General features: G+C 44.4%; 1 protein-coding gene across 1 annotated transcript in view; it reads left to right on the top strand.

Annotated features, from left to right (window-relative positions):
- LOC135369927 (ski oncogene-like) overlaps positions 1–9018 on the top strand; it is a 57516-nt gene extending 48498 nt beyond the window's left edge. Inside the window, exons 3-7 of the mRNA XM_064603520.1 lie at positions 4819–5057; positions 5142–5228; positions 6701–6870; positions 7659–7852; positions 8325–9018. Of these exons, the coding sequence (XP_064459590.1) occupies positions 4819–5057; positions 5142–5228; positions 6701–6870; positions 7659–7852; positions 8325–8579 (945 nt within the window). The 3' untranslated portion in view covers positions 8580–9018. The remainder of the gene's footprint in view (positions 1–4818; positions 5058–5141; positions 5229–6700; positions 6871–7658; positions 7853–8324) is intronic.
- Positions 9019–14118: the final 5100 nt, after the last annotated feature.

The following is a 14118-nucleotide window of genomic DNA, read 5'->3' as shown; positions in this document are numbered from 1 at the left end:
ACAACCCGTTGTGCGTTGACGGTTGGCCTTGGACTCAACCCCCTTCTCTCTCCCTGGAACCAAAGAACAAAGTAAAATATGGACTTCGGAGCATCCTTCGCGCGTTGCCCCCGACCTCCACCACCCCATATTTAATTTCGACCCTTTTTTGTTTCGCAGACGGTCCAGAAGGCTCCAAAAGCTTCATATAAATCCCGGCCTGTCGGGATAGAAATAAAAACGCAAAAAAATCATCGCTGCGTATTTTCGCAGAAGTTGTAAATCAGGTGAGAGCTTTCAGAAGTCTGCTCCGGCAGTTTCTGCTTCCTTTGCACTGGTGTGTGCGGTGGCGCCACCTGGATTGGCGAGGAGAAAATTATGGCAACGCGCTGTCATCTTTATAGAGCTGCATGTGTTTTCTTTCGTCCCGTTTTTATTTATTGTCCCTTCCGTTCCGCGCACGTTATTTCTTAGTCAGTCGACGTCTTTAGATGTGGAGCATTACTGGGAATCGTTCCCAAAAATCGCATTGGAAACGTTAAAAACTGCGCATTGCGCAAGCAACGTATTTTGTCTGCAATAAATTTCGCCTCTTATGCGTTCGCTCCAAAGCAGACGACACTGCGCTCATTCAGCTTTGTTTCCGATCTCTGTGCGTTCGGCGGACTTGCACGCGTACACCGTCCATTCATTTGTGGTTAAGGCCGCCCAGTGTTGAGATTCTTGCTGAGCAGGTGGCAGTAATGATTATCAAGAAAAAGGCATTCCTGATCATTGTTTACAGAGCTCCATGTTCATAGAAAAAGAGGTGAAGTGTCAGACACCGCTTTTGCGGAAAAAGGATGTACCTCCGCCTCTGTTGGCGCCCGTTCCGAAGGAAGGAATGAGATTTGAGCGACAGCCGAAAGGAAATGCGACGTTTCGTCGCCGGTGTCGCTTTGTTCCCATCGAAACTGTCGTCTGCAACGGTAGCCTACCTCTGACGGCTTCTGTTACGAGAAAAACACCTCTCGTGTTACACACCAATAAAACGGCACGATAAAAAAAAAACACATCTGGCAGCGTTTCCTGTTTCCGTACATATTCCTGTTACTCGATCGGGATAGGTTGCACGTCGTTGTGTGTGGGTCAATGTGCTCCCTTGGAAGGGTTATCGATTTTCACAGCAGAATCACTATCCCATGCAACAGGAACAGGGTATGACTGGTTTGTGCTGCTACGTATGCTGATATGTTCTTGTTGCTTCTTTCATTACTGGTCGCATAATTTGGTCGTAGCAGAAACATAATCTGGTATGTTCTACGCTTGCGTTCCCTGCACCTGCCCACTTTGATCCATTAATGTCCGCACGGGACGTCCCTGGGCGCTACAGTGGCGCTGTTTTTCTGTCTCATTCTGCCCTTCTCTCACACATAAGACGGACGTGAGAAGGATGTACGTGGGACGTCCAAATGTCCGTTCTCGGATATTCCTGGACATCCATAGATGTGTTGTTGGGGGCAATTGCTAGCGGTACGTCATAAAAAAGTAGCTGTCCTGTGGAATTCTCTCGTTTTTTGTCTATTCTGCTGCTTTTATGGTGTATGTTCTTTGCGTTCGCATAATCTTTCCTATTGGTTGTTCAAAGCACGTGGTCTCCTGCGTGGTGGGTGCCTTTGAGGGCGAGCGCGAGACATTTGGGTATCTTGTGTTGTGGTGACGTTATTGCCGCGTTATAATTGTTTGCACACCTACATTCTTCGCTAAGGCAAATTAGGAGCGTGCTTTCCCATCAAAATGACCAACAACCGACAAAAAACAGTTGCAGTTGCAACCAACATATGCAGTTTCCCGTTGTAGTACAAAGTCAAGAGAGCTTTGGGCGAAGTCCTATTAATAGGACACTCCTGGGCCGGTCCAAGCAATTCTGATGGGAAATTGACCAGGATAACACGCCAGCTGCATGTGCACACGTCTCAAATGACAGCCCTTCGTGCTGTGCTCCCTACTGCGAAAGCAAGATTCCCCAGCAGCGATTGAGTAAAGCATGGCCAATGGCACGGCACGCGTTTTGCTTGGACGGTAATTCATTCCCGATAGCACGTAGGTGTCAAAAGTGCGCCACGTGTTTGATTCAACGGCCTGTTCTAAGCTGTTCGAGGAGAATGGATAGTATATTGGGCCTTAAAAAAAAAAAAAAACCCGGTTAACGCGCCGTATGCAGACGTGAAGTACTGGAAGCCGTGTTCCAGAACCGGTGTCACTTGGATTCGCGTGTATATGGAAACGAGTTAACGGCCTCCGTTCTTTGCATTTGCATGGCGGCGTGGTCCCCGAAGAACGCAGCCTCCTGTGTAAGCGCTCTGTACTGAGCCTGCGCTTTGATCCCCTTTTTGGTCGGAGGTCAGTCACAGGAGACTGTTGTGATGGCTCCCAAGAGGCGCAAAAAAGTATCAGACTTCTAATCGGGACCACTCGAAAAGTTCACCGTCACATACACAAAAAGAAAAAAAAAAAAAAAAAAGCGCCACCGTGGATACGCGCAAAAAGGAAGATGTCTTATTTGGGCGAGAGTTCTGAATATACGCATTTACACCATACAGCCTCCTTGTCTCTCTCTCTCTCTCACACACACACACACTTATTGTTGTCATTATTATTTTTATTTTATTTTTATTTATTTATTTATTTCGTTGTTTGAGTAATAGACGGTTTCACAGATCCCCGCACTTGACTCGCTTGTCCGGAAATTCGTTATCTGGACAATAGAGGGCGGGCACCGAAGCGTACGAAAACTCCGAAAGATGGCGGAGGCTATAGCTATAATACCACTCGAAACCATAAAATGATCGCTTCCAAATGAAAATAAGATTGTTCCGCGTGCTCTTTCAAGATCCAAATGGTTAGGAAGACGTGCACAGACCCGTGCGTTCTGGAACACCATTTTTGGGGGGCTTTCTTTTCCAGATGTCGTCTGCGCTCTTTTTCCTAGCAGACGACATCCACCTTAGACAGACATTAGACAGACGACATTAGCGTTGGTCGCGAATTTCATTGTTTCTTCTTCGCCCGTGTTTACCACTCGGCTGAAGTCCCTCAACGGGCGAGGCATCACGGCCAAAAAAGACACGTCCAAACGAAACGGATGGGGAATATTGCGTCCACGTGAACGAAGCCAAGGCAGCCGCAAAGTACTTGGCACGGCTTCTCCGTTTTGTTTGTGAACAGACGACAGAAGAAAGGAGTCCCGCATCATTAAATGGACAAACAAAAAAATTGGAGTCTTTTGTCGGTTTCCTCTTTCGTCTCTGAGCCGTCTGTGTATGCGTAATGGAATTCCGCCCTCTGGAAAGCCACGATGGCGGCGCTCCCGTAGCTGAGGCGCCCCTCCGCCCGCCCGCGAGACCGGCGGCCTGGCGGCAAAGGGGTGATTGCCCGCTTACGTTTTTTTGTGCACCCTCGAGAGGGTTGTTTGTCGTCCTCAGATGAGAGTATCGTAGGCAAGACTGGTTGCAGCATAAACTGGTGCTGCTCCTGCTGATGTGAAACAGGCTTGCAGGGAGAAAAGCACTGACGCATGGGGCGGGTGTTGCAAAATATATTATCGCCGGACGTAGAACTAAGCCTGGTGTATCTCTGCAGCGTCTAGTGCCGCTTTCTTCTGAATTATACGCAACAACACATGCGCACAGATTGGAGAAACGGCTCGATCAAATGAAATCCTCCTCAAGATTTCCTGAGGGAAATTTTGAGCTCTAGTTTTTCTCCTGAGCTGGTTTGTCAAAATGACTATTAAAATAAATAAATAAATAAATAAATAAAAGGCACTTAAAGTTCACCAAAGTATACCTCCCCAAACTTTTCTGGAGTTTGCCACTGGTTTATATGTGAGTACTCTTAGCCTGTTATGGCAAAGCATGTACTCTGTGACAGGTGTCAAATTTTCGTATAACAGACACATAAATTTTGTAACGGCTTTACTCGCATTTAATTTGTCTTACAACTTCTTGCTCAGGTAAAATGCGGAGAAGATTCAATACACATGGGTCCAAAGAGTATAGAATGCCTTTGTACGTATATCTAAGTCCATGCACACGTTCATATATAATGCGGAAGCTCGGAGAAGAAACGTCGAGGGTTTGCACGGGAATCCACAACTTTCACTGTCCACGTAAAACAAGGGTGTTTCATTTATCTGTGTCAGGTGAAAGTTGCAGCTATCAAGCATTTTCCCCACTTCAGAAGCACAGCCACGAGAATAAGATAACATTTGAAATGTTGCAACGGATGCAACAGTACACAGAACGTACACTACGACATTGTTCCAAACTTCATGGCTGCACAAAGAGTGAGAGATAACTGAGGTATATGGCGGGGCCCACATGCGTAAGCATTATCACTAAAAATGATTAAGACGGACATCCCTTTCAAATCGCCAAACACGAAGGCCAGTCGTGGTCTGGTCATTGTTTCCCTTATTGCACCTGTCTCGGTTCCGAGACGACATCGCTGCCATAGTGTCATCTGCTCCGCAAGCAAGCGGATAACTGCCGTTGAGAGCGGGTTGTCAGCGCTTTTCCTGATGCCGTATACGGTAATACACATATAGATAACGAAAAAGTACATGCTTCAGACAAAACTAGAGACTTCAACCGGAACGCTAATGTGTAAATCAGTTTTTTTGTTTTTTTCAAAATAAAATATATAAAATATTAAAAATATATTATATATATAACATATTTCCACTTCGAATTTCTTCATCAATACGATCGCTGTTCGTAAAGTATCCAGACTTGATTTACGTTAAAGGGACTAAAAATCTACACAGATTATTATACAAATTGTTGATCTTCCCTGCAGAATCCGCCACTGGTCGAGGGCGCAAAGAAGAAAATTCGCGCGGAGGATGAGGTGCGCCTGACTGCCATGATGCACCCGTACATGGCCTTTGGCCTGGACCCAGCCCTCTGGTACCAGTCCCAGGTGGCTAGAGCCTCGGCCTTCAAGCCATGGAATCCTGCCCTGCTCAAGGACCGAAAGCTACCGCCTCACCTGTCCGCTGCACTTCCTCAGAATATACCGGTGTATCTGAAAAACAGGTAAGCAGCTCGAAGGAAAGCTGGAAGGGTTAGTGTTTCTCGGCTCGTCCTTTAAGACGCACGTTTTTTTTCTCTCTCGCCCAGTGTGCCCTATCCCATGTTCACCTACGTGTCCGGCGAGGTGCCCGCCGAACTTCACAAGGTGACCGGCGTGAAGCCGGATCCCGAGAGGTGGGTAACTGTCCATCTGATTATCGACCGGGGCCGTCTACCGACCTGGGAAAGTCGGGAGAGTGTCGGGGAAGTAGCCAGAAAGCAGGAGAAGTCGGGGGAAAGTCGCAGACAAAATGCCAGGATGATGTGTAGCGAATCGCGAGTGCCGATCGGTGTGGTTAGTCGCGAGTAGCAATTAGCCAGTATGACAACGGAAAAGAACGTCATCCTCACTATTACATCACCTTTAACGAAAAATAAATGAATAAAGACAAGGTTCATAAATGAGAAAGAGTACTAGCTATCCCTACCGAAGGGTAAAAAAAAAAGGTTCCCTTAACAAACAGTAACACTACAATAAAATAACAGTAAACTGTTTCGTGAGTGGTCTGTATCAAAACGTTGGAGCAGACAACCAAGTTTCCTTTTTGTTTTGGTCGGGGAATTCGCTTGAAATAGTCAGTGGAAACATGGAAAAGTCAGGGAATTTGAAGGTCACATTTTGGTAGACACCCTGTTGACAAATTTTACAAAATTCTTCCAGTGCTCTGTTGCCAAATTTACGTTCCGCGACCCGAGCAAGAAGCGGAAATGTTTAAGCTCCTGCAGCAAACAATGACCAGTAATTTAAGAGCATTGTGAGAAAGCATAACCTGCTGGCAGAGTTGTGACAAAACTGCAACGAATGAAAACATCTGAAGAAGCTTTAAATTTTCAGTCTCCTAAATGTATCTCGTAACTACAGTGTCCGGCTTATGGTGTTTAATTTACTAGATCTTCGGCGGGAAAAATCTGTGGTTATTTCGCTCACCACAAACCTGTGGTTTTTCGATGGTGATATTTTAAGCGCGAGGACAACTCTTTGAAAGACATTCAGAAACAAAACTGACATTGCCTGTACATACAGTGAACGCGAGACTTTATCTACAATTTTTTGTTAAAGTAACAACTGCTAAAACCTGAGCTTGCCATAATAAATTGCCAGTTACATATTGAGGGATTACGGCAAAATCACACGCCGTTCCTCTTGTCACAACAGTGCTTGCGAAAAAGTTACAAAGTTGTTTCAGTTAAAAATCGGTTCGATGTGAAACGACAGGAAATAAAAACAAGTGCTGTAAAGTCCTCATACCTGTGGTTGTCGGTGTATAATTGTTTTCAGCAAACACGCAAGAAATTTACTGGCGTACGTTTATTACGTTTATACGTTTCTTTTCAACAAACACGTAAGAAATTTACTGGTGTACGTTTATCGGTGCTTTTTGGTAACTACGGCAACCCGGAAGCCCTACTCATAACTGATCCAAACTAAGCTTTACCAACCTTGGCCAAGTCTATTCATAAGAATTTCTTGGAAAACAAACTTTTGCTTCCGGAGTGATGTTACAAGGTGTGGAAGCAAGGAATATACATTGTTACATTGAGTTGCATTGTTACATTGAGAATAGTTACGTTGAGTGCAGCTAGTAAGAGGTAACGATGTAATGCAGGCAGAGTCAGCCATGTACGCCACTGCTGGTGACGCTACCAAAGCATCACAAGAAACGACTGCAGTTGGAAGGGGAGTTGAAAGCCGAGGTCACGGAAAAGACGTCCAGCGGACGACTGTCCATTGACGGCGAGGAGACCATGTCGAGCAGCAGCCTGAGCACGTTGTCGGGTAAGTGTCTCGCAGTGTTTTCTTGTTTTTTTTATCGTTGCTCTCTTACTGTTTGTGCAATCTTTCACAAGAACATTCCTAGAAAAAGAAGAAGAAAAAAGAACAAAAAGCCACACATATGATTGTCCCTGCTGCCTGTTGGTAATTTCTGTGCACGACCTACTAGATTATAACGACCACGTCATAATCGGCAACCCCTATGAGGAGCCCGTCTGCTAGGAGATCTACATCATGATTGGACGACGGAAATTCGAATTTTGAACGCGCAGAAGCGGACGTGACGACTACCGTAGCAGACGACAGCAACAGCTCTATGAAAACGCGTAGAATGACGATGATAATCAGCTCTAGAACGAAACATCTTCTGTGGGACATCCACCGCTTGTACAAAAATACTAAGCTAAGCTGAAGTACAAAGTATTGTAGAAGTTGAGGAAGCAATAACGGGGCCGATATAAATATCTGGATATATTTTGCTTCAATAATTCGGGTGTGATCGGGTTGAACTGAACCTTATTCACACCAATTCGGGTTGAAACGGATTGAATCAGGTGTAATTCTTAAGTTTACCAGCATAATAAACACGACACTCTAGTAGACAGACACAGAGTATCGATATTTATTCCATGTAACTAAGAGGTAGCAAGGGTCTCTGTTTTGACAGTTTGTATGGACGTGTTTATGCATTTACAACACAGTTTCCAAAGTTCTGTGTTAGATTTCTGCAAGAAATACTAGCGCTGTTGAGTTGTGCCCTCTAGCAGTGAGCTCATGTGGCTTATGCGTAGGTATGGAAGAAGCGAGCATGCCAGAAGACGATAGCGAGAGCATAGAGTTGAGAGGCCTGTACACGGTTCTTGAAAGGCACTCCGTGGACGAAAAGGCCAAGCAAGACATCCTGCAGGAAGTACAGCACATCATCTTGGAGTGCCGTAAAAGGTTTTCCGAAGCATCAACATTTTATCATCCTCCTGCACTTAAAGTAAGTAATTCGGCGCATTCTGGTGTGTGAGTGCTCAAACGTCATAGTTTTGATTGCATTGCAGGATTTGATTTGATTGGATTGCAGGAAAAATTGCATTATAAAAAAATGTTACATTTTTGCGCAAGGTATGAGAATGTGAGAGCGCACATTTTAATGCTGTGTGGGCATCGACGCGAGTGTTTGAATGGTGACGTTCGTGTGGAGAGTTGTGACGGGACAACGTAGCCATGCCGGTGTTCAAACCATTATGCGTTGCAGAAAAACGTGGAATTTCCGTTGTTTTGTCGTAGAATTCAGACATTTTTACTGTAGAGACCTATAGGAACCCTGATAAGACGTAAAATTCGTGCCTCTAACTGTATATCGTCAGTCGTATACTGTTTGCTCTTGCAGTCCTGTTTCCTTTTGTGTTGGCCCCGTGCTATCCAATAAAACATTGTGAACAGCTCTCGTAATTGTGATCTTCCAGGACATGTACGCACTTCCTTCGAAAGCCCTGCGCAGCCAGTGCGACACCCCGCCCACCAGGGCGACACCGAGCAAGCTGCTTCATCCGCTTCAGGTCCACTTGCCAAAGGACGTGAAAAGTGTTGTTGTTGTTGACAAAGACGTTGTACCCGAAGACAAAGACTTGGCAGGCTACAGCCTCTGCAACAACAAGGAGCTGTCAAACCACAACATGCCCAGGCCACTCATCGAAAAGAAGGTGCTAGTTGCTGCCTAAGCTTTGCGGCACAATTTGCGCATCCGTCTGACCTCCTCTCTCTCTCTCTCTCTCTCCACCCTGTACTCTCTCGTTCTCCGCGAGAGCTTTCGTCACCTCCATGCCTCAGCAAGGGCCTGTTTTGTTGTCCGTATCTGTACTGCATTAACATCCGTTGCCAACAGAATGCCGGCGTAAGGCCGGCATAAGATTCCGCCATTAAATGGTTCAAACATCTCTCTCCCCGGCAGAACCTGCCGTTGTTTAACCGCGTGCGACTAAACTTTCGCAACAGTTTGTTTTTCCGTGCAGATCAAAAATGTACACGTACACAAACGCGAGCACACGCGGAGGTACCCGCATACATATTATTGCACAGCCTTTGGAGGCCACCGAGCCAAGTGACAGATGTTCCGCTTCTAAGACGTGTAATATAACGCACGAAAAAGAAAGAAAGAAAGGGGAAAAAAAAAAGAAACTCAACTTTATCGTTGTTATGTGTTGACTGGATGAATGTTAGTAAACTTTTCTGGTATTTCCAGTTTCTCCACCTCCCCCTAGCATACTATAGATACCGTCCGATACAGAATCGAAAAGAAGTGGATTAAAACCGACATGTAAATATAAGTGTAGCGGAGAAAGAACATTGCGTATGTTAGACGTGCTTGACTGTGCGTTGCGTGACCTTGCATTAAGATACTATTAAAGTGCAGACAGATATATATATATATAAATATATACATATATATATCGCTAAATAGTTCCACAGCAATACTCCACTTCACCTGCCTTGATATCGGTGGAAAAAAAAAAAAGTTTCAGAAATTCCAGTCTACCGTTTTAGATGTTAATTCATTCTGTTTCTCCAAATTATGCTGCTGTGTAAACTATATCTATACATATACCTCACTGTTTGGAATGTCTCAAGCACATATGTTCCACCCTGATAACCTTGACACATGCGGGTCACTTCGATGCTGAAGTAATAGATACACTAGTCATAACATATTCATCTTATCCCACCTAATCTTTTTTTCTTTTTTTTTGCAGTACAGATATTAAAAAAGAAATAGAGGGATTCAGTGTATTCCATTTTGTCTTTTTGCTTAGCTATGTATAATTAGTGCTTCCATTATCAACTTGAGTGTCTCGGGGGAAAAACATTATTGAAGAACATGTTTTGCCTTGTATCACACCTATTCACTCGAATACAAGATGCATTTTGTTATCTCGTACTTGAGTAAATATGGCATGGCATTGAAGTTGTAGAAGATTTTGTTGCAGTATCAGGGAAGATGTCAATTAATCCTCTGGCACAGCCAGTATTTCGACTTGCTTTGTGGATGTGGTATTCTTTTTGTCAACACCAATCCACCAGCGCAGGTTTATTATAGACGGTTACTGTTACGGTTACGTTTGTTACCGATAAGTCAACAATGTCTTACCGTAGCCTTTGTACAAAGCTTTACCTGATATATCGCTATCAAACAAGTGAATGAGGTGTGTAAACATGCTCATAATGCTGGAAGGAATTACAGCTTATGTGGTGCTCAGGGTGATTGTAAGCTTATCTATGTATATGTATATTGTGCAGTCGGAATGTGCAGCACGTGCTAAGCTCTTTTATCTCCTCGTAAATCGATATCCTGTACGTCGACGTATGTAATATGTGAAAATCTGATCGTACACGATGAGACACATTGGTGATCAACAAGCACATCGCGCGGCCAACACAGACGTTACAGCTCTTACTACTCAGTTGTTCTCTATACGTAAGGTGCCAATATTTAAGATACTGTCTGTCCCAAAACTCGCACTAACAAATGAGTCAGGTGTTAGAACGTGCAAGCACCAAAACATGAATGTCAGTATTAAGGATGTTTCTGCCACAACAGAATATGCGCATCTGACGCACCAGTCATCATCTTGTCACCGATTGATAACACATCCATGTCTAAAGTACTTCTAACACTCATCAATCCATGTATTTAATCTTCCTCGAGTATGATCCATACCAAAGTGCTACATCACCTTGTATTTCCTGCACAGTAGAAGCAGTCACTTGTTAAGTGCGCACAGCGGTAGCTTTTACCGAATAATTTGCGATTGCTGGCATAGGCCAACATCCCCTAAAGTCTCTAAATTGGCTGCAGCTTCACAGATGCAATACTGTTTTCGTTTTGAATCTGATCCTGGAGTAGTTCAAAATGTGCAGGCCGGGCCAACAGTAGACGGGCCACGACTAACGTCGGTTCCAAGCCGGGGACACGTTGGTTTAGATCGGGCCACGCAAACTCGTCCCTTGCAGTGCTCTAGCAGACCCCTACGCACGTGCTGAGACGGTGCACGTCATCATTTTTGTCTCTCAATCCGGTTTTGTGTAATATTTCCTGAAACAGTACAAAATCATTTGTGCAAGGTGGCAAAAAAAAAACACTATTTTGATTGATGGGAAACAAAAAGAATGGGCAGACATTCTTTCAGTTGTATGAAATCGATTTTATCATCTCTCCGTACCTCACCCCACCTCACACACTCCCAAGCGTGCCAACAACATCTTTTTTTTTTTTTTTCCTTTGTATTTATTTTTTCCTGTCCAACATTCTCTGTGTTGCCCCCACCCAGATGAATCATGTAAATAAGTATTGCCCCCCCCCCCCCCCCTCCCGAGAAGCATACGTCCCCTGCCAGAACCTTGCTTCCGTACCCAGTGTTTCCAAACTACCTGCTGCTGTAAATATATACGATTGCGTACGCACGAATGAGACGAGGGAAAAAGAAAGAAAAAGTAAACGCAGCGTCGTCCCATTTCTTTCTCTTCGAGTTTGTCCCACTTTCCAGTGTATACTTCTTCTAGATGTGTTTGTTACAAGTTTTCGAATTGTAGTGGAACAGTGCGAGGAATGGGTGTTATGGCTGCAGTGATAATGACTGGCTCGAGCTGTAGACAATGAAATGCGTGACCTGTCGAGTGACGTCACGACCCCCCACAGACTGTGATCTGAACACGAACGGTGCAGAAGAATGTGATAAGTTGCGAGAGAGAAAACGGAATGAAAGGCGACGGCGAGACCCTCTCTCTTTCTCTCTCTCCCTCAAGAGAGAGAGAGGGGGGGACAATTTTGTGTACAGAGCTTGTTGCTTAGAAGAAAGAAGCTTCGTGGAGATATATCGTGCCTAGGTCCCTCTCTCTGTTGCTCCGTTGATAAGCATCAAAATATGCAATTATGCGTGGAAAGCTGTAAAGCGAAGGATTGTAAATAATTGCACCCTGGGTTTGCATCAAAACAATTGACGGCGGAAGGGTTGTTTGTAGAAGGGAAGGCCTTTCGCGACGGCGGAAGGTTTTTTAAAGACCGGTGTTAACGTGGATGAAAGATACTCAGTGTGATTTCGTATTGCCATATACTTGTTGCTTCTTGATAGAGACTGGCTTGTGTTTGTAAACAGACGTGTGGTAAACACACACAAAGAAGCGACTTTTTTTTCCTTTCCTAAAGTATTCTTTTTGGAGAAGGACCGAAATGAAGTGTTTATCGCATGGTGCTTTCCTGTTCGCGGAACATGTAAGAGCAAAGAGATTGTTATTTGCTCTGGGAATGGATTACGAACAGTCCTCTATTGTACATTTTTTCGCTGCTGTAGAGTATTGTACATATGTGTCACCTTTCAGGGTTTCAAAAGATAGTAAAGGGTTTATACCACAAACAAGTTGAAAATGAGTTGTCCTGTTGCATTTTGCCTTCAGAGCTACGGGAAAAACGACGCAACTGTCGTCATGTGCTCATAGATTGAGAAGTTACCCGTCAAAAAGAACTCGTTACGAGTTAAGTTACCATGTAAAAAATGCAACTGAGTTACTAACAAAGTTCTTCAGCCTGAAATGTAACTCGCAGTTATGGAGTTATTTAAAAAAAAGAATGAGTTACTTCGATGGCACTTCGAACACAAAATAGCAGTACACAGGTGGAGCGCGCGTGAGCAGTTGAGTTCGACTTTGAGTTGCCTGCGGAGGAGTGCAACACGCTTAGATCGTTTTCGTTTATGTCCAATAGTTTGAACGCTTTGTATCTGACTCCCTGTGGGCGCACAGTGGTTCAGCTTCATTTCAATGGCAGCGGTTCCTACTTCCTGAACATAATACTGTCACTGATTGAATATCGCGTTCTGTGGCATAAAATGCCATGAAAGAACCGGAGAGAAAGCAAGAAAGTGAGTGGACGTGAGCGAAAAGGGAATGAAAAGTAACTTGGAACTTAGCTTAAGTTACTTTGGCAAAGTTACCTGAAAAAGAAACTAGTTCCTCTGAAAGTTACCACGGCGCAAAAGTACCGAGTTAAGTTACAAGTTACCAAAAAAAGGAACTTAGTTACAGTAATGAGTTACTCGAAACGAGTTACCTCGAACTCTGCATGTGCTACATAAAATGACCGTATTTGGAGGTGAGCGCAGATGACATTCACCGTATCTACATCTGCACAGTTCCCACGCTTGTAGGATCCACAACCCCACCACTTCAAGTGGGTGCACCTGCAATGTGGGTCTTCAGCAATCATTGCATTTGAAGGAAAAGCTCTACATGACAAACGTTCATATTTCTTAGCATACAAACTGCTTTGAAACGTTATGCTATCCATGGACTTTCAGCTGTAGCTGTTAACCGCGCAGCAATGCGACGGTTGACACACTTTGACACACCATTTTGAATTTGCGGAGTACTCTCAATTGTGGCACCACCTAGGGGACATTGGCAGCGACACTAATGCTAATTCGCAGATAGTAACGCTGATATCTGCTCGTTCTGCGGAAGCCCTTCTGTTGTATCCACACTGATTTTGAAAACTTCTTATTTCCATCCGCAAAACTGATGATGCTGCATGACCAGCGGATCAGGTATCAAGGATGCCAGATGTCAGTCAACAAACCACACAGTTAGCCACAGCCTTCTTTTTTTTTCTTCTTCACGTTACATAGAACACGGATTAAACCTTGACAATAAGGTATTTTCTCAGTGCAGGTATAAATGGGAACTTCACTAAACTTGCATTTCCCCTTGTGCCACTAATGTCAGTGCCGCGATGAATCACCACTAAGCCGAGCCCGTTTACTCCAACTGAAGCAGCATGAAGAACAAAGTTGAGCTTTGGTTTCGACTAAATGGGGGAAAAAAATGACATCGGGGGCTGGCCACAACCATCTGGTGCAGGTTCGCTGCGGTGCTTAGTCACTTCAGCGCCATGCCGCAATGGTCTGTATGTTACCCGAGGATTCTTTAACACACACTGAAATCTCGGTACCCAGTGCCCCCAAGTGTCTCTCGTGAAAGACGACGAATCTGCCGCGACGTTGAAACCCAAGACCAGAGAGAGGTAGAAAGTTTCCACACATTACATAATCCACTACTTGCAGTATGTAGAGAGCAGCAGATTGCGGTAGGACTATGCAATATCATTGCATAGTTTTACGGTACTGTTCCCCAATAAAAGTTTCAACCACTCACACATACCAGAGGTATTGCTTTTGTAGAGGTACGACTTGATGTGAAGTGTTCTTTACATAG

The sequence above is a fragment of the Ornithodoros turicata genome, chromosome 10, assembly GCF_037126465.1.
Source record: "Ornithodoros turicata isolate Travis chromosome 10, ASM3712646v1, whole genome shotgun sequence".
Lineage (NCBI taxonomy): Eukaryota > Metazoa > Arthropoda > Arachnida > Ixodida > Argasidae > Ornithodoros > Ornithodoros turicata.
Note: the sequence above shows the minus strand (reverse complement) of the source record. Positions and strands in the feature narration are given on the sequence as shown.